We start from the raw sequence: 20700 nt of genomic DNA, 5'->3' as shown, positions 1-20700 counted from the left end.
AAAAAAAAAAAATAAAAGGAATGTTTTGGGAAATAATATATTTCTCTGTCTGTATACACACCCAGGGAGACATGCACGTACACGTGGGCCGGTGCATGGGTGTGTGCACAATATATTTTGACAAACTTGACTCATTTCAAGGGCATTTTCATGGGTCCAAAAAGACTTTCAAGGAAACAAACTCTAAACTACCAAAGCAAATTAAGAAGTCTCTCTTGGAGGAACAGAAAAAATCAGTAAAACATCGCCTGTGTGCTGTCCCAATGCGCTTCCCACGAGCTATCTGAAAACCCAAACAGTCAAAAATCCCTACAAGAGCTTTTTTTTTTTCCCACCTAAAAGGCCCTTCCAAAGCGAGAGGTGCTGTGCTAGGATTTGCATTCAGGCCTCAGGTGTGCTATGCTTAATTCTACCTTCCCAAAGGACGAGATGCCAACTCCAAGGGGCAAAAAACTACACCTGAGAGGGAAAATAAAGACAAAAAGACCTGTTCCACATTCCCCTGTCTCCCGAGCTTAATTTCCAAGGACTCGAGGAGACTGGTGGGCTCACTGAGGGGTGAATTTTCCAAAGGGTTTGCCTATATCCTCGTGACAGCGAGTGGTTGTGGGCTCTGAGTCACTGAGGTACTTTTGGAAGAGGTTGTCCCCTCAGCTCTCTAATTTTGGGGGCTCAGATAGAGCGGCAGCATTGCCTGCTGCTATTTCTTTAAAGCTACATTTGCAGGGATAATTTGGCTGGAGTGAGAAAGAAAAAAAACCCCAAAATCTGGATTCCATTTTTAAGTCCAGTGACAGAGGATGCAAGAGCATAATACTTGGGGTTGCTCAAGATTTGTGGTTTTAAACCATCATCAGTTCCCGCTGAATATCCAAACCCCTGAAGGTGTATTGAAAAAGGAACCCAAGAAAACCAGCCACTAAAACTGGAGTTGTTTAGGAAAAATCCTTCATCTGCTGCAACAAGGAAACCCAACACACGTATTTCTTTTTGTTGCTGAAGGTTATTTCCATCGTGGCCCCTTGCTAGCAGCGAAGGAGAAGACCTAATTCCCTTCTCTCCATTCAAACGGATCGTGCTGTAATGGTGGTGTTTATCCATTAAGTTTCACTAGGGAGAAGCTCCCATCAAGGAGGATTGCCAGAGAAGGATCTGGATTGACTCTGGGCTCGTCAAGGAGGATGAGCAGCAAGTCCCAACAGCAAGTCCCAAGTGTGGATACCCTGGTGTGGAGGAGATGTAGCACTCCCACACCCATTGTGATTTATTTGCTGCTGTGAAAACCCACGAGGGCTTTTTAAAGAAGCAAAACACCCCCAGCTGGTTGAGAGTGGATAGTTTGGGGCATCAAAATCCGGATTATTCAGCATCCCAGGGATCACCATCCCATTTCAAATCCTAGAGATTTCTGACTACGTTTGCTACAAACCCTACCCTACTGATTTGCTGGCAAGGGAGCTCTGATCCCCAGCCTTCCTTATGGAAATACCACAGGAATTTAACAGGAATAGCAATGCACATCCGAACTGCCTCTGAACACAAGAGCCGATTAACTCCTAACAACAGCAAACCCCAGGGTTATTATGCTCCATCTTCTAAATCATCTCTCAAGTCTTTTTTTACTTAAAAATACCTTTCTGCAGTTGAAGACAACGACCAATTCCAACGGCACTTTCAGTGCAGGCACAATGATGGCTTTTATTGCAATGGCTTGAGCGCAGTCTTTATATTGTTACCAGAGTCTCAGACTGGTTTGAACTGGGCTGTCCCACAGGCTCACCGGGGTCTCGTCCCGAACACAAGAGCGTCCGCCCTACGCCTCTCGCTCCGCTCAATTCCAATCCCATCCCGATCCCTTCTGAGACTTCTCCTGTATCTTTGGTGTTTTTAAAAGCCATGCGCTCGGGTCTCCTCGGAGGACCTCGAAGTTTAGAGCAACCACGTCTGCCTGGACGTCAGTGACACAGATGTCTGTTCTGTCGTGTAAAATAAGCTTGGATGGGTTAAATTCCCTACTGTAAAGTCGCTAACGGATACGTAACGGAAGTCAGGCACCGGACAACGGTCCAACACACCTCAAAATTATCTTCTGATGGCCCCTACGTAATTAACACTGCGCCTAAGAGGGAAAAGAGGTGGGGAAAAGAAAGGAGTTCAGAACTCAGTGCTAACAGTACGTACAAAAGTGCAGTGCTCAATATAGTCCGAAGCAAAGTGACTACTAGTACTTAAAGTGCTAGTTCCGACGTCGGTTTGGTTCAGTGTCCGAAACACGGGGAGAACACGGAGGGGGGGGGGACTCCCGGGGAGGGGGGGGGGGAAATTAAAAACAGACAGCACTGCAACTGCACATGCCACACCAAAAGTGCTTCAAATCACACCATCGCGGAGGGATGCGTAACGCCACGGCTCAGCTTGTGAACACACACGAGCAAACGACTGACACCTTTTAGGTTACTATAAAGAACAGCTCCATTAACTCCACCACTACAAACCCATTCGGAAAGCAAGTGGCCACAGCGCACGGAAAAACAGAAAAAACAGACCCCACTCCAAAAACCACGAGCCTTTTGGAACACTTACGAGTCTTTGCAACTAGGATACTCAAAAGTCTAGCAAAAGCAGCCCTGCCCAGTGTCTGCAACAAGCTTCGCCGACGCTTATCATGCACGTTTACAGAGGAGCCGCACGGCAGACTGCCTCCTTTTACACCTATCTTACAGGTTAGCCTATTTTACCTATTTATCTGTGGCTTGCTTCGTTAATTGCAGCTTTCTGACTATGCTTTAAGCTGGCTTTTTTTCTCATAACCACCCTACCAGTCGAAGGACAATGAATGCAAGGACAAGACGACGAAGGCGGTCTGGGAAACACTGACGCTACCAACGGCCCGGCTTCATTTTCATGAAGGAAAACGCTCCAGAGAAGGACTTTGGATCAGCACGCTCCTGGAAAGAGGCTGGAAAAGGAGGATTCATCCCAATGGACGACAGACACTCCTCCTTTCTCTCTTTAAACACACACTTCCCTTGCCTGTTCTAGCTGCTGGCATCTGCTTCTTTGTGAGCCACAAATACAATCCTACCTTTACACTCATGCTGGAAAAGCATCAGCTCTGCTTGCTGGAAACAGGGGGCAGGAAATCTCCCTGCTAAGGACTGTGCTGGTCCCATTCCTGGGCTGGAAGCAGCTCCTTGCAAGCTGCGACATGCTCCAGCAGTGCCCTCCCATCCCCTTACCTCGGGAGCTCAGCGCTTGCGAAAACAGGGTGTTTTCTCCCAAAAGTGCCACATGGAAAGGGGGAAACCAGATCTTCAGTTCTCACTACATTCCAGCAGGCACCCCCAAAAAAAAAGGTCACAGCATAGCAAAGTGGCTCCCCAGGCCCCACACGCACTGCTGCCAAATCTCCAAGGGGTTGTACAAGGCAACATCTGGCTGTGCAACATCTGGTGCATCTGAGGCAGGTATGGATCATTTTTATGGAGAAAGCTCTTTTTAAGTCAAATATATCGACTTGCTGGAGCTGGCAGGATATGTTGAGGATGCTGCAGGTACAGCTGCAGATGTGCTCCTCATCAGAGACCAAGCACTAGGGAGATGGTTTTCCAGAAGCAGGGAACATTTTAAAAGAGAGCTACAAACCCAGGTCACTTATTTCCACTACGGCCAGAAAGAGCTGGATTTAAACAAGCAAAAAGCAGGGTCCTGCATACAGGGGATATGGAAGTAACTCCAACTTTGCAGGCATACAAGTGGAAAGAAAGCAGCCTGGAAAAGGCATGGGAGCTGGAGAAGTGCAGTGTGAGACTGGCAGTGCCCCACAGTGAGGAGGGCAGTGAGGTGTGCAGTGGGGAAACACGACCATCTCAGCCCACCATCCAGATAAGAAACTGCTGGAATGATGTATCCAGTCTTGTTGCCAAAGCAGCAAGGTCTGGGGAACGTACACAAGAGCGGGGATGTGCCCGTGATCCCGCCAGACATTTCACCATTTGCCATGCGCAGGCACTGGGATAGCATTTGGTTTAAGTACCGCTGACCTCAAGGCCGAGACCAAACCCAAACACTGCACACATGGACAATTACCAGCCTGGAAACTCCCGTGCCAAAATCACTCCTTTTCCAGGCCTTTTTATAACATGTTCTTTCCTGTCTTCCGAGTGAAAGGGTTTTTGGCAGATGATTTGGAAGTGGCTAATAAATCTAACGCTAGGACACCGCGTCCAACTGCACAGTAATTTCCTGCGCTGCTCTCACAAGGAAGTTTGCCCGCTTTCGCTGCTTCGGTTTCTCCTATGGACACACCAGTGGCCATGTCTGACACTCCTTACAATTCTGCCTCTGCCTGGAGTGACAACCCTTTTAAATTTTTAAGGAGAAAAGCTATTACAGTTTTTTCAGGAGAAAAAGCTGCCTGCTTGCCCGTGACCTCACCTCCAACCCCAGCTCTGGAATTTAAAGGCATTTGTAAAATCCCGCTTCGGATTTTCGTCTAAATATCCCTGGCAACTTTTCCACCCTCCAACAAACAACTCATTTGAAAGTTTATTAGGAGCAATGATTTATTTCTGGAGGCGGAGGCTTTTGCTGCGTCGAAGCTTGCAGATACCCCCGCGCTGATTTTCAGCAGCGAATGAAGTGACTCCCAGGCACGGCCTATTCCCAAAGAAAACGCCATCCCGGATCGCTCCGTACCAGAGGAACTACAGGGCGAACTGGAGATGCAGGGCCATTTTTAATTCTATGCTAATTATCACAATAAAAACCAGATCCTGCAGCGGAAGGCCGATTCCAGGAAGAAATAATCATCCATCTTTTGTAGCTGGAGCCGTGCTGCTCGAGAAGAAGCTTATTTACAAAATGGCAATCTCCAGAAAAAGGCTGTTATCGCTGCCTGACAAAGCCATATATTCTGATACCTTCCGGGGGGGGTGCTCTGCCTGGGAAATTCCGCTTTGAATCCAAACGCTATAAACCTCAAATATGGAAAAACCACATCCTGTCCAACAGAAACCAGCTGTGGGGCTGATGCAACCCACCGTACCACAGAAATGATGCTTGGACATCCCTGCTTGGAAACCCCTGCTTTCGGTTTAGAGTGGGAAGCTCGTACGACATCTCGAGTACTTATATGTGAAAAGATGCTGTTAATGAAAGCATCAGTGGTGTGTAAACAAAAATGAAATTCCTCAAGCAGAATTTCTGCATTTTGTATGGTTATTAGATGTGGGCGAGGAGCATCTTTTTTCCCCACCATCGTGCAGGATGACATGAAAATGCCCTTTTTTTGTATGCAGGAAATAAAAAAAAAAGACAAAACCAAAACAAACAAAAAAAAACCCACAAAAAAACCCAAAAAAACAAACATGAACCTGCAGAGTTGTTGTGAAAGGGGTGAAAAAACCCCAACCAAGTAGCAGGATTGCAATCAGTTCCTGCTCCCCCACGTCCTGCCGTAGTCTCTGAAGAGGCTCTAACAGCAGATTGCACTGCCAGACTATCTCACAGAGATGGGAACCTGCACTTTGGGCCACAGCCAAGCAAGACCCCGAGCGCCTTTTTCCTTGACTGCCAAGATACAGTCTTCCTCAAAGAGGTGCTTCCACCTGGGAATGCCAACACAGCCAGCTTGCGACCCACCGAAAGGGCTCTGCTCTGCGTTCTCCATCTCTCCTCGCTGGGTATCCACACGCATCCAGGATGCCCGTGTCCAGCATCACCAGGCAGGTTCGTGGGGAGCAGCAGAACAGCTCCGATACATCGCCCTGCTGTAATGACGGAGCCTGAAGACGGGAACATTGGACCACAGGGACGGCATGTTGAAAGCAAAACATTTTATTACCAGCGGTTAAGCTTCATAATGCACACTTATGAGTAAGAGAGAGGTTATATGGAGATCACTTTGCTCCCTACCAACTGCAGCTTCTGGGATTAAATGCAGCAGCTGTTGAGCGGAGCGTAACGGGACCAGTGCAAAGAAAAGGAGAATAAAATACATTTGAAACGGCGGGGGGTAGCTTGGCAGAAAACAGGCCCCTGACTTGAAATTCAACGAGAAAGCTTTTTTTTTTTTTTTTTTCCAGCTGTACCAAAAGCCACAGCGTCCTAGACAACAGCTGGTGACCACAAGCACCGCTCTGAAAACCAACTCAACGCCCACCTCGGCGTCTCCCACCTGGTACGGGCGCCACGGCTCCGACACAGCACAGGAACGTCGGAGGGGACCGCTTTTCCTCGGGGGGCACAACACCTCTACGGCCAATGGATCACGCCCAGGTGCAAAGCAGGATGCTGCAAAAACAGGAGCTCCTGTCTAATCACACCCACGCAGGTGTCTACGGGAAATTTTGGTGGCCATGAAGGCAGAAAGGTGGATGACAACAGGGATCTATCCCGGATTCAGGGACAGCGCAAGGCTCGCCTGGGCTTGACTCACATGTGCGATTTTTGGTTTGTTTTCTGTCTGTTTCCATGCAATGCTTTTGACAGTAAATGCCAGCCTGAGATGGTTTCTAAAGAACACAAGTTTCTTTCAGCAGAAATTGCCCCTTCAATCTAAGATCAAAAATCCAGTTATCCTTCCTAGAGGTCAGAGGCCATAAAAAAGCTATTTTGGACCATCCACTAAAGAGTCACTTATACGGTTTAACAGCACCAGCTTTTTTAGCCCAAATCAGTTTACCTTCCAGCCAGTCTTCCACAAGCAGCTTCAAATTGCATCAAATCCTATCCAGAGGAATGCTCTGATCTCCCCTTTCCCAGTATTACAGCTCTCATTTCACAATAGTTTCTGCATTCAAACAAAATTCAAAGGAGAAAATGCCTTCACTAGTGAAAGAGGACTCCGGTTACTGCTAGCACAAAACTACCGATTTTTCTTCTCCTAGCAAACAAACGACTTGGCTAGAAAGATGGGAAGCTCTTGGAAGACTGAAAGCCTGGAGGAGGCTGGTGTTTAGGCTGAGACAAGTGAAAACTCCCCATGACTTGGCCTCTTGCTTGTTCTGTTTTGCACAGAATCTTCAGCCTCACCGAGGGGAGGAGACCGGTATGGGTTTTGAGAGAGCACCTCAAGGGCTTATTGCAACAGCTCAAGGGCTGCAGTGTGGAGGAGGAGGATGAACTTCCCTCTGTGGGGAGCCTGAGAAAGGAGCTTTGGGGAGGTTATCCCAACTGTAGAGGGTGTCTCCTAAGAGCAGGAAAGAGGTGAGAAAAGCAACAGGTTAAACTGCAGTTTGGTGCTGCAGAGAGGAGCAAATGGGCACCTCTGCCTCACGCTCCGGATTGGGGGTTTTCTTGCAGATTCACACATACCAGCACAAAGCACGCACTGCCAAACAGACAATTTTAAGCTGTTCTTAAAAGAAAAGTCTCTGTAATATGCCTTCACCAAGGTAACCCACAGTTAAAAGCTGGCAGCATCCGTGAAAATGTTCCAGCACCTCCTTCTTCTTTTTTTTAATTCTTTTTTTAATAAGACAGCTAGAAGGAACTTATCACTTGTTACCTCAAAGGGTTACCCCTGGCAGCACTGAGGGATGGCTGTGCTGACATAAGCAATAAATGCTGTTATGGATGCAGCAGGATTACGTGCAGACTGTGTGCTGGCACACGCCGATCCCAGGGCAGACATGTCCATGTGCTCTCCAGAGCGGATGCACCAGGCAAGAGCTAAAAGTCCCATGAGGCAGAAAAGGAAGGATGAAATAGCTGGGCTGCTGCAGAATCCAGGATAAAGCTGTGGATGCCTTCCCTTTGAGTTACACTGTGACACACAATACCTGTGGGTGATGGTCCCTTGCCTGGCTCAGGTCTCTGCTGCCACTTTGACCCAGGTGCCACAGGCAGGCTCTGGTGGTCCCTGGTCATGGTGGCTCCCACTGCAGCAACCAGAGCCAGTACAGGAGCGTAAGAGAGCAGACAGGAGCCTGGCAGAGGCACAGCTCTTATCTCCACATCTTCATACCCTCTTTGCCGTGGGTATGCTCATCCCACAGGCCTGAATTTAGTAACCCACATCAAACCCCTGGGTCGATTCCCAAACTGATATGGAAGCACCCTGCTGTTACACACTCCGAGAAAAGCGACTCTAATTGCTCTGCACCCCATTTAAATGTCCCGGGGAGGAGGAAATCCTGGCAACGTTCAGAGAAACAAAATTAAGGTTACATGTAACAAAGGATCCAGGCATGGCATCGAGCCCTGGTGAGAAGGAAGAGCCTCAGCTCAGAGCAACACTTGCAGCAGATGCAGAAAAGCTCGTCCCTGGGGAAGCTGTCAGACAGTGTCTACAAGCGACATGGTGCGTGCTGGCTGCTCAGAGGAAGCAGCACATGATCAAATCTGCCCCAGGTAACTGGTTCCCTACTCCACATGGGAACCATCATGGAGGGGATGGTTAAATAACTCCCCCTTTGCTGCAGCATTACCCCAAGAACCTGCCCCAGCCTAGAGTTAACATCGGCCAGAGCCCTGCCGTCCTTGCAAGGGCTGCAGAAGCAGGTGAGAGCTGCAGAACAGCATCCCTGGAATGTTTAAGGCCAAATCATACCAAAACAGACACAGACGAAAACAACTGCCTGGGAAAAACACAACCAGCTCCGCATCTTTTTGTCCTACATCGGCTGCAGCAGTTGGAAAACACGTGGGGAGGGAGGGAACTGAGGCACATTTGGGTTTTGCACAATGTTTCCAGAGAGATTCACAAGCAAGGCTTAAAAAAATGTGCTGAACCTCTAAGGAGAAAAACAAATTTAGGGCTCTTAAGCCAGGTCACCCACAAGACATGAACAGGACTGATAAATACTCTTAGTGGTCCAAATGGGAAGAAGAAAAGCACAACCAGGACTGGGCCCTGCCAGCAAAGTGAGAGGAAAATGTCCCTATGCACTGAGCCATATAAATACCTGCAGGGGTTTCTGCTTTAGTGACCTTGATCTTTTGCAACCAGATGGAGCAAGAAATAAAATGCCACTTTAAAGGATACGCTCTGAGGTAAGATGCACAGAGGTTTGGTTCACCTTGTGAAACACCGTGCCTATTCTCAGCTTCTAAGTAAAACATTTGAGCCAAAAAACTCTTTCCCTAATTTTACCAGGACGGGGGTATTATTAAAAATGCCTAAATTAAAAAACTTCAGCGCTTACTACAGAGGTGTGCACAGTAACTGAGTTGTTGGACCTAGGATAAGTCCCACTGCTGAGAACTGAGAATCAAATCCTTGCCCTCTGCTCTTGGCTGTCAGTGGCCTCTGCTCGTCCCTGCTGAGACATCTACCCGGGAAAAACTCTTTTAAAAGTGCCACCAGCACAATGCTCCACTTCCCAAACACTTTGCTGTGCTCACTGGAGTCTCAGCAAAGAGACTGTCCTTGGAGGCAGCTCAGTTCCCTCGCAAATATCTGTTCTAAGCAGCACTATGGAGATCTTGGGAGTGTTCAAACGTCTGGAAGGAAAGAAAAAGCAGCTATCGTGGAGGCAACCCAAACAGAAATACACCTGTTGGCTGCACACTGAGTTTCATTTACCCCAGAGCACTGCTCCATCACCTCTCTGCCTGCACATAAGGTCTCTGGCCTTAGGTTCCCCCTGCCAGCTTCCTGGAGGAGAGATTCTCTTTTTAATATCGGGTACTTCCCAACCAGGCAGCAGCACAGGAAACTCCTCCATGCTCCAAGCAAAAATGACAATTTGCAAAGCAGCAACAGGTCCAAGGGGAACTTGAAGAGACAAAACAGTTCCTGTTCAACACCAGTTGCCGAGGGAAGAGGTGGGAGCCGTGCCAAAGCCAGGCTTTGCTCCCTGTGAGCCCTCTGGTTTGCTCTCATGCTGTGAAGCTGCTGGGGTGTGCTGCTGCCAGCACACAGCGTGCTCCAGCTCACCCTTTACACTGCTAACATGGAACAGCAGGGATAATTAATTTATGTTAAAAATACCAGGGCTGAATTGGCACATTCAGTCTTTTCCCTAGGAAGAGGAGGGAAGGAGTAGCTGCTTGACAGATGTTGGTCATATGCTTAAATGCCCTTCTGGAAGGCGCTGGGATATACGTGTTGAGCGGAGACAGAGCGGAGTGAGAACCTGGAGGAAATTCTCTCTAGTTAGACCTGCACAGAACTCTCAGATGTCCTTGCAATAAAATGCTAGTAAGGAGAAGTTCATGCAAATATTTCTATGAGTATTCATATAATAAGAACACACAATCCTTGGAGAGTTAGTAACACAAGGGAAAGCCTGTATTTCCAAACATGTTGGCACAGGGAGCTTATATTGCTGCTTGATGCTTTCCTTCCATTTGTGTTTAAACGGACTCATCAGAAAGCAACAAGTACATGATGAGGGCTAAAAATTACCCTCGGTGGAAGGCTTTGTATTTCCTTAGGAAAGGGTGCAGAAGAGACCTGACAACAGCCTTTAATTATATATAAAAGCTGCAGCAGGGAAGAAAATAAACTGTTTCCCTATCTCCTCTGGAGAGCACGGCCTGTAAGGCAAAAAGCAACAGAATTAAAAGGAAGGAAGGGACACACAGACTGGACAGCATGAGAAGTATCTGAGAAGAAGCAGGGGGAAACAGCTTGGGGAGGGAGGCTGGGAATATCCACCGTGGGAGATTTGAAAGAGCAGATTTTTGCCAGGTTGTTCAACTTGGGAAAAATAAGAATGCTTTTTGCTGTGTGGGCCCTGAAATGGACCATTAGAGGCACCCTTGCAAACTTAAGTTTGGAGTCAGGTATGTTCCAAACCTTCCAAACACTCAATTTCACAACAAATTTCTCCCTCTTCTGCTCTTGGTGATCATCAGTATTGGTCAGCATCAGATCACCACAAAAGCTCTGATGCCAAACAAACTCCTCTTTCTCACACCCCTTTGAGGTAGGGAGGTATCATTCACCCCGTTTTAGCGGTGGGGAACATAGGCACAGGCAGGATAAAGCCAAAGTGATCCCGTCTCCATTATCAGGAGGCCCAGCCTGAGACACTGACAGCTTTTCCAGAGTCCTCGCAATTATTCCAGCACTTCACTGGTTCAAAGCACAGCTTTCAACAGCTGTTAACACCAAGCGGGGCTCAGGAAAACAAAGGCAATACAAGTGGTGATCATCTGCAGAGTCTTGTTAGAAACGACACAACCCTTTTGCAAAGACAGGCACACAGAAATTGCTTCTTGAAAGCTGCTTTCTTTCCCTCTGATCCCCTCCAGCCTTCACCAACACCTTTCCTTTGCAATGGAAAAGAGCAGCTGCCCCATCGATAACACAACACTCCATCACTCAGCTGGCTCCCGGAGCAAGGCTCCGGTGAAAAGCACACAAGAGCATCCATAAATTGGGATGGCATGAGCAAACCTTAGAGGTCACCAACACTTGTGTGCTCCCCTAAGCCTCCGCAGGTATTCTTGGGCAAGCCTCCCAGTTCGGTAAGAGCCAAGCCAGTCGAGTCTTAAAAAGCAAGCTGGAAAAGCAGACACTCCATCCATCGGACACACTCAGCCCCGATGGGTTTGTTGGCAAGATTAGACACTTGCAGAGCATGTTACTGTTCCCAAAGAGGAAGGAGAACCGGCCCAAGAGAACCACCCTGGTCTCCGAGTGGAGCATCCAGGCTCTCTGCCTCCTTCCCCAGCTCCACGGAACTCCAGCGCTGACGGTGCCGCCTGTTCCTCCTACTACAGATAAAACTCATCATGCTCTGTGATTCCCTGGAGCACGGATCTTGTCCTCGCTTCCTTCCACCCCCTCCTGCCTTTTCATTCCTCTACCTCGGTGGGAAGCTCTTACTCCCCCTCTCCCTCAGCATTGTGCCAACAACATGTGCTCCAAACAAGGACCAGATGGGAATACTTGTAAGAGCCTGGGGTTAACCCGTGTCTTTTATCCCACATACTCTCTGCTGTTTTGAAATGCAGACTCTATTGCACACGATTTGCAGTGTAAAGATTTAAGGGTAGTAGTAGAGCATGCTGCTATTGCTTGGGAAATCCACCTCCCTGCTCCTATTGCACGTTGAACATCCCCGACACGGAAACGGCAAAGACGACAGGTAACATTTTAACGTCTCGAAGGGAAGAACCCACCGGAAACAGGGGAAACACGACTACGCATATACACGTATATAATATTCCTAATATTCCTCTCTCCCTTGCCTCCACGTTAATTTGTGCCCACGTGTGAACCCAGAGGTGTCCTGCCAGTGCAGTGCTTAGTGGGGTTGGGCACAGAGCCTCCCGGTTTCAGCCGGCTGCCAGCACCCAGCACCCAGGGTGATCTTTGCCTCCAGTTAATCTCCGCGCGGCAAACGATCAGCGACGAAGGAACAGACGCAGACTTCTGCCTTCAGGATGGATTTCCCCCCCTGTGCCCCAGAAATCCATCTGACTGCCTGCATGGCCAAGGCAGGAGCCATTATCTCACCCTGTTGAATACTAGCATGTAGGATGGGTCTGGAACACCTAAAAGATGGAATATGTCTTTTCTAATTTACGGCGGCTACTCTGTACAGAGTTAGCAATTTTCCATGTGCCACTCCAAGCGTTTTGAGGTAGCCTAGCAATTAAGAAGATGAATTAGCGAGTCGTTAATGATGGTTTTATTGGGGTGGCAGCCAGGCCCCTCGAGGCTAGGCCGGTATGAGCACGACCACACTCAACACGAGAACACCAGCAGGTACCTACACCTTTCTAGAAGATCATGTACGTGAGAGAGCCCTGGGGCTGCAGGTTCAGGTTCCATGTGATGCCTCCCTCGGCATGTGGAAGGAACGATCTAATTACATCCATCACAGAAATGCCAAAACGACATCCGGCTTATAAAACCTCAATTTATGCCCTGACATTTCAGGAAAACCAATTTTCAATCCATGTCATCTATCAGGAGTTCTTGGTATTTTATTTCACCTCGATGCTTTAGAATACCGTTGCCTTTATGGAGGTGCAGGTGGGGAACTGAACACGGGCGGACAAAATATCAGGAAGAAAAAATGGAGTCAGCCCATCTGCAGATTTGGGAGAAACAGAACAGCAGAAGATCTGGCTTTAGCTTTTTCCAAACCACCCGAGTCCAGAAGCACCTTGTCCCCTGGTTGGGGCTTTTTTCCTGTGGTCAAGACAGAATTCAGCCATTTTTAGGCAAGACTAGATCACCCCAAACCAACACATTTTGGCAAAGGCTCTGAGGTGACAGCCTCCATATAGCTTATGGTGTAGCCTTTAATTCCACTCTCACTTGAATAAACTCTTCATTTCAAACACAACCTTTATTTGAAAGGAATGGAGGGGTAGGAGGGGAAAGGTGAATTTTAAACAGCACAACACATTAAGTAACTGAAAATAAAGGGCAATTTAATTTTGGAGGAAGCAGCATAGAAAATTAAACAGAAGCTCTAATTCTCTTTAGGAACTCTTTCATAAACTGTATATATCTACTGTATGTACAGCAAAAGAGGGAATGCCATGGAATTGAAATCACTTATTAAGTAATTTTTGACCTGGTGCAAAATCTGCCCAATAAAAATACACAATAATAAACCTTTTTCTGCTATAAAAATTACTAGGATTGGATAACAGGACTGCAAGTCACGCAAGCACTAGGCTTCCTAACCACCCCCAACTCCCTTCCCTGGGAGTTTAGGGCACTGCAATAGGCCATAGGGGGAAAAAAAATGATGCAATTACCAGACTATGACATCTGTAGCTGAAAAAACAAATGTGCTGACATTGATTTTGGTAATTGCTTGGGGGGTTTTTTGTATAAAGGATGGGATTTTAATACTTCTGCTTGGGATTTTATGAACATGGTAGTACAGATCTGCAGAGCCAGGGCTTGTAAAATGGCATGGAAACACAACGTGGCCAGGAGTACCTGCAGCTGCCTCTTCCGCACAGCTCTCACCTCGCCTCAACGACGCCTCCAAGGAAGAGTTCTGCCTCCTTTTGACTATGTTTTCCCTTTCAGCCTTGCTGAAAACCTAAGGGATGCTCACGAGGGCCATGACCAAGAGCTCCCAGCCAGCTCTGGGTGAACTAACACGTTTCTCCAGACCGGTGGCGGGAGCAGACGCCCCCTCCTCAGACTGCGCACTTCAGATAAATAAGATTATTTCGCTACGAGCTACTACAGGCTACAATATAGTCACATAAATATAGTAATGCCTATATGTGAATATGGATTGGTATATATCGGATACAGATAAGAAACACTTACGACGACGAGTAGATACCAATAACCGCTGCAGCTTCTCGCTGGGTAAAGTCTATCGTCCAGGCTCCACGCCAGGAGCCCCCGAGGGTGGAGTCTGCCATCCCCTCGGAGCGCCCGGCGGGCCGCCCTCACCACACCAGTGCAAAACGCTTCCCAACCCTTCCATAGCTCTGTACTTTCCCAAGGAAGCCGGCTCGATGGGCCGGACTCAACACAACATCTCCCCCATCCCCCCACCAGCTGAAAGGCAAGGGAAAGCCCCCGCGGCCCCTTCCACCCGGGATAAGCTTTTTAGGGACCGCCCCACCTTCTGCGCCAGCAGCGGGGAAAGCCAAGAACGAGGGAGATGCTGGACTTGGCTTTGTCAAGACTAGACGTGAAAAGCCCAGTTTTAAGCCTCGACAGCAACACAGGGGGCCCGATCTGCAGAAGGGGCGAGGAGCCACCACGACGGCAGAGCTGAGGACGCTCAGCAGCTCTGCACATTGCAACTTAAAAAACCAAATCATCCCACCCGGGGTGGCTTGAGAGGATCCTCAATACAGCGCCTGTCCTCCTCTAACATATGAGCGGAGCTGGACCGAGCAGGTGCAACAGGTCTCTAACAGACACATGCATGCAGGAGACAGCTTCTCTCAGCATTAGACTACGTTATCAAAGCATCCCCTTACCAGAGCGGGAGCAGAAATGTGCTCCTAATATTATTTACACAATATAAAGTGCATTAGGATTTAATCATTCAACTGACAGACTTTCTGCCGGGACCATACAATTTCGAAACAGAGGTGAGGGCTTGAATAGGAAATTCTCTCATGAGAAAAAGAGGTTCAGACCGGTGCTCTTCACCCTGTCCTCCTAAGGATTGTTTTTGGCCGTTCTTTCTAGTGCAAATAAGCTTGTGTTTTCTCAAGTTTAAGGGACATGGCAGTTTCGGGGGGTTGGGAATGAACATTTAAAACGCATCAGGGATCTGGTGCTCCCGAGCATCTCGCTGGGCCCTCCTGCACACCAGCAGCCCACGCTGCCACCGCGCTCGGAAGCCGGAGACGCGCTGCCAAAAACACAAAGGAACCCGTTTCCGAATCTCACCGTTCAAGATTTGCATTGCTGCACTTGCAGCGCACCCATATTACCCTCCGACCCAACATCTGCAAACACCGGTGCTTCCCATCACGCGGAAACCCATTACTCTCCGACCCAACATCTGCAAACACCAGTTCTTTCCATCGCGGCGGAAACCCATAGCTACTGGTCTGCCCAGGGGTGATCGGCAGTGAACGTGAAGATCCCGATCCAGGTTTGGATAGTAAGGTGCACCCCATGCCAGGGGAGTAAATGCATTAGCGGATCCTACGGGATACCTGCGTGCCAGAACCGAGCCCAGCCCGGCAGCCAGCAGACGCTGGATTCCTGGGTGATATTTACAACAATCTAATGACATCGGAAGGCCAATTAATCAACAAAAGATAAAGGGTTTTTTTTTTTAAAAATGGGCAGCTATAAGGAAAGCCATTTTGCATCCTTTTTTCCTTTTAAAACGGTGAAGAAAACATCCCTTTCCAATGACGAGTAATTTCCTCACCAACACTACAGGAACACAGGGAAGGCATGATCACTTACGACACACGTGGTCACTCGGGCTAATTCCAACGCAGGAGCTTTTACGATCCCTTGAGGAGAAGGTAGGCAGGGATGGGGAGATGTCGAGCCACGTAGAAACGGGAAGGAGAGCGTAAAAAGTTTGTACATTCATAGCTCCGGCTTGTTGGACTAGAAGGGAATTTTTTACCTCAGGCACTGTGACGGGCAGCAGCAGTCAGCGATACGCTAACAACTCATTCACTAAATTCTGGTTTCACACCAATGACAGGATGTAGAGTTACTTTAATGTTGGGTTTTGTGGTTTTTTGTTTTGTTTTTTTTTTTAATTGACCTGTTAAAACCATTAGGACCAAAGCCATGGGAGCGATGATGAACCTGCTGATTCATCACGGTCCGCGGGCGATTCAAGTGATGGAGAAAAACATGTCCTCCAGGTTTGAAAAAGGACCTGAAAGAGCAATCTGTGGAGAAAGGGATGGGAGTTTTTGACACTAAGCCAAAGGCTTGGTTGCTGTAACTGCTATATGTGGTTTTAAAGGGGGAATCACCTAAAACAGTGAAATTAACTTTCTTACTTGTCACAACCGTAACATTTTCCTAAAGGTTCTTTGGTGACTTTGGTGCAAGCTTTTATTTTATTTTTTTTATTTTTTTTTTTAAATTTTTTTTCCTAAGTTAAAACAGATCAACCAGTTTTAGTACCCAAACTAAAGTCCAGATTATCCTCTTGGTTCCCAACCCTGCCTCCCCAACCTTTCTCGTTATGACATTAACAGGCAACAGCATTTGGATTGAGTGTGGTCATGCAGGTGGGTCCAGACTCGGAGCGGTGAATGGTCTGGTTGGAAATAAATATGTTTCTCAAAAGATTAAAAAATAAAACATGTAATGGCTGCATGGAAAAATAGCTGGTCCCACGTGCACACTCGGCCACTCTGTAATTAAACGATCCGAATGATTACAAATTTCTCATTAGACATGGAAATGCCTATTTCAAACAAGCTTGAAGGTGAGCAGCACGCTACTGGAAGTACCTGGAGCTCAATCAAACTCCCGCTGGTTCCAGGGGAAGGAGCTGGTCACCCAAATAGTGGACAAGCCCCTTACATTATAAATTATTCACGTTTTAAGAAACAACAAAATCTTTCATCAACCTCCCAGCCGGGTAATTGCACCCATTTTCCCTCCAGGCAGAGAGTTGATATCGTGAGATGCAAAACTCAACGTCACAAAGGCTCCAGCGGGGCGACACCCACACTGGACTGGAACTGCTCAGTGGCAGCTCCAGCTCTGAGCGAGTGGGAAAGGGGGGTGATGGCAGGGCATGGATACCACCTCCTAACGACAACACCTGGAAAATCAACAGGACAGAAAACCCGACGTGGTGCCCACCACGGCTTCCGAAACGCGCCACGGGCGAGCATGACAGAGATGCCTTTGCCTATGAATGCAACGGTGCACCAAACCCCCCAGAGGTCTTTCTCACGCCCGGGGTGTTTTCCTGGCACAGGTAACATCGTGACCGCGTTAATCTCACGCTTGGGAGAGAAGCGTTCCATCCACCTCCCCACACCCGCTCCACAGTCGCCTGCTGGAACCCGTAACACACCTCGTACAAAAATACCTTCTGAAATTTTGGGCAAAATGCATTAAAAATAATAATAACAATAATAATAAAAAAAAATAGCCAGCCTCACACGGGCGGAACACGGAGATGAGGAGTGGGTTATTATTCATTGCCACTAATTCAGAAGGCTTAGCGCTCGAGCAGAGCTCTGCTATCCCGGGAGACTCAGGTTATCCAGTCAGCACAAAACTACGGAATGAGTAACAAATCTTCTGCCCTTCACCAGCACGTGACCAAGGTCTGACTGGTTATCGAGGTTTTACCCACACAGACTGTTGTTTCCCACCCAATAACCAGCAGATGCCAATTTTAAAACCTCTCTCCCTCCTCACACAGACCAGTAATTTGTGTGGATTTGATTTTGGTCATGAATGCCCTACAGTGGCACTGCTCAGCCTTTGGACCGAGTACGGGCATAAGCCAGTCCAGGAAAACCCGTGATAAGCAGAAAGTGATACGTTTCATCTTAAGGTTTGGGGTGGGGGTACTTTTGTATCATGTTTAAGTGCAACACAAGCCTTATCTAGACTATTTAAAGGTCAGAGTGCCGGATTTTGTTTGTGCTGATACGCGAACTTCCATAGTCTTCAACACTCGGAGCAGCTGACTCATACGGACTCGGGAGGTTGGTCCTTTCCTAAGACATACGGAGATGTTTTGGGTGTAATTTAACGTGATAACCAGACTCCTATAACATTACGTACCGGAGTTAGCAAGAACTCCCAGAAAAGGACTTTACAAAAAACTTGGGGCAACTTGGAATTACTATAGGTCAGTCCCTCTCACCAATTTCTGCTTGTTTTGTTTCGTTATTTGTCCAATGCACTCTATTCCAGACCCTCTTGCTCTTCACCACTGTCCCCTCTGGCATCCATTCTTTTTTCTTTATGGCTGTTGTAAATTCTCCTCATCTCTTCTTCGTACTTGATAAAATTTTCCCCGAACCGTGTCCACGCTTTGTAGGGAACTGTGATGGTGTTACGGTAGGGCGGCCTCACCTCACTTACCTTCAGGAAAATGCCGTACCTGTTGGATCCCACGTCGAAGTAGAAGCGCTTGTTGTCCACTCGGAAGGAGGTGCCCTCGGGGAGCTCCGGGGGCTCGTCGCCTCCCCCCCGCCGGTCCTCTATGTCCCCCTCGCCGTACTCTTCGATCAGCTGGACCAAAGCATCCCTGAACTCGATCATCCCCTGCGCCGGGAGGACGATCGTCTGCTCCTGTCCCAAGCTGTGGCCAAAGTAGCCCATCATGCCAGGTCCCCTGCTCATGGTTTGCCTAATCCGCAAGAAGCGCCCGCGCTGGTTCTCCTTCAGGTCCAGGTAGTACTTCCTGTTGTCCCTCTCGATGTACTCCGTTTTGAGGACGCTGTGAGGGGGCTCTTCGGAGCCCACGGACACCGGGGGCGAGGGCGGTGGGTGCTGCTGCCGCCTCCGGGGATGCTGCTCCTTGTCATTGCTGTGCTCGTGCGCCCGGTGGCCGCCCTTCAGGCCCAGGTGGGCGTAGTGCTCGATGAAGTCCCCCAGGCAGTCCTTCAGCTCGGCAGCCACGGACAGGGAGAGGGTCAGCTTGCTTTTCCTGATGTTGTCCTGCCGGCCTCTTCCTATCCAGACCTCGGCGATCTTCAGGAAGCGGCCGCGGGAGCTCTGTTTCACATCCAGGTAAAACCGCTTCTTCTGGATGTCCACCCTCTTGGAGGCCAGCTCCTGGATCTCCATGCAGCTCCCCTGGGAGGAGGCAGGGTAGTGGTACTGCTGCTGGGACTGGGAATAAACGCTCCTGTGCAGGCCAGAGCCTCCCAGGTTCCTTCCTCCTCCTCCTCCTCTCCCTCTTTCCATCTTTACCAATCAGCTGGAAATAATACACAACAGAGACACAAACGACAACATCAGCACCAGGGGCCTGCTTGGCTCTTCGGCAGCAGCTCCGTTCAGCGCCGCTCTCCCTACAAAGGCTCCTGCATCCCTCTAGGCTGCCACAGCACGCAGCATCGCAGCCAAACGATCCCAGACACTCTTCCTCTCCTGTGCTCCGGCTCCAACATCCTCCCCCGGAGCAGGGAGCCCTAATTCCAGTGGCACTCCGTCCCCCGGCAGCCCTCCCTGCCCTGCAGCCCCCCCAGCTCCCCTGTCCTGCCCCTGTGGCACTAGAGACCCTCCAGCTACCCCACGGGGGTGGGTTATGGTGCTCCTGTTTTGGGGGGCACTCACTCCCCTCTGCCTCCTGCTCCCCACTGCAGGATCCATCCCCATGTCTCTGTGTTTCCCCTCCATCGCCCCCCTCTGCTTTTCCTCCCCAGGGCACTGGGATCCCCCCCCAGCACTGCCCTCCTGCTCCCCTCGGTGCCCCAGAGCCCTCCCGGTGCCCCCCAGTGCTGCATCTCCTGCCCCAGTGCCCCAAAGGCTTCACCTCCGTCTCCCCCAGTACTGTCCCACTGCCTCCCTGGACCCCCAGTACTGCCCTCCTGTCCCCCAATGCTCCCAGTACTGCACCCCACTGCTCCCAGTACTGCCCCCTGGCCCCCTCACGGCCCCCCAGTGCCCCCAGTATTGCTTCCCTGGTGCACCCCATCACTACACCTCCTGCCCCAGAGCTTCAACTCTTGCCCCCCACTGCCCAAAAACTGCTCCGAAGAGCTCCCAGTACTGCCCCCAGTGCCCCACTATCGCCCCCCAGTGCTCCCGGTACTGCCCCGAGTGCCCCAGTATCGCCCCCCAGTGCTCCCGGTACTGTCCCCAGTGCCCCAGTATCGCCCCCCAGTGCTCCCGGTACTGACTCCGTGTGCTCCCGGTACTGCCCCCAGTGCCCCAGTACTGCCCCCCAGTGCCCCAGTATCCCCCAGCGCCCCCCACCACAGCATCTCCCGCCCCATCGCCGCCCCCGCGGGCCGTCGGGCTCCCCCGATCCCCGCTCCCCCCGCCGCCCGGTCACTCACCCCGCAGCGCCCATCGCCGCCGCTGCCCTTCAGTCGCCGCCGCCGCCGCCACCGCCCGCAGCCGGCGGCCCAGCCGCCCCCCCCGCCGCGCAGAGCCACGGGCTGGCGCTCCCCCGCCGCCCGCTCCGCCCCGCCCCGGCCCTCCCCGGCCCGCCCCGGCCCCGCCCGGCCGAGAGCGGCGGCGGCGGCGGCAGCGCGGGGGGCGCCGGGGGGTGCGCGGGCCTCACGCCCGCGGGACTACAACACCCACAGTGCCCCGCGGCCGACGCCCCACGCGCGTGCGCGTCACCTCGGGTAACCCGAGTGGGGACGGAGGGGCGGGGGCGCCCGTGACGTATT

General features: G+C 50.0%; 1 protein-coding gene across 3 annotated transcripts; it reads right to left on the bottom strand.

Annotated features, from left to right (window-relative positions):
• Window positions 1-319: 319 nt before the first annotated feature.
• Window positions 320-20394, bottom strand: PURG (purine rich element binding protein G). 3 transcript variants are annotated; one of them, XM_017839224.1, is made up of 3 exons: window positions 20362-20394; window positions 18437-19277; window positions 320-12995 (listed from the first exon to the last, which is right to left on the bottom strand). In XM_017839224.1, exons 2-3 carry the CDS (start codon window positions 19262-19264, stop codon window positions 12987-12989), a joined length of 837 nt encoding a protein of 278 aa, XP_017694713.1. In that variant the 5' UTR covers window positions 19265-19277; window positions 20362-20394; the 3' UTR covers window positions 320-12986. The 3 variants fall into 3 exon arrangements, with proteins under 3 accessions (XP_017694713.1, XP_017694712.1, XP_017694710.1); XM_017839223.1 differs by having other exon boundaries at window positions 320-2119; XM_017839221.1 differs by having other exon boundaries at window positions 320-19277.
• Window positions 20395-20700: the final 306 nt, after the last annotated feature.

Source organism: Lepidothrix coronata, unplaced genomic scaffold, assembly GCF_001604755.1.
Source record: "Lepidothrix coronata isolate B3197 unplaced genomic scaffold, Lepidothrix_coronata-1.0 Scaffold388, whole genome shotgun sequence".
In the NCBI taxonomy this organism is placed as follows: Eukaryota; Metazoa; Chordata; class Aves; order Passeriformes; family Pipridae; genus Lepidothrix; species Lepidothrix coronata.
The sequence above is the reverse complement of the archived record's forward strand: the minus strand, read 5'-3'. Positions and strand labels throughout refer to the sequence as shown.

Bases quoted from the DNA above. Each gene is read 5' to 3' on its own strand.
- PURG (XM_017839221.1), bottom strand. From the start codon at position 19,264: ATGGAAAGAGGGAGAGGAGGAGGAGGAGGAAGGAACCTGGGAGGCTCT.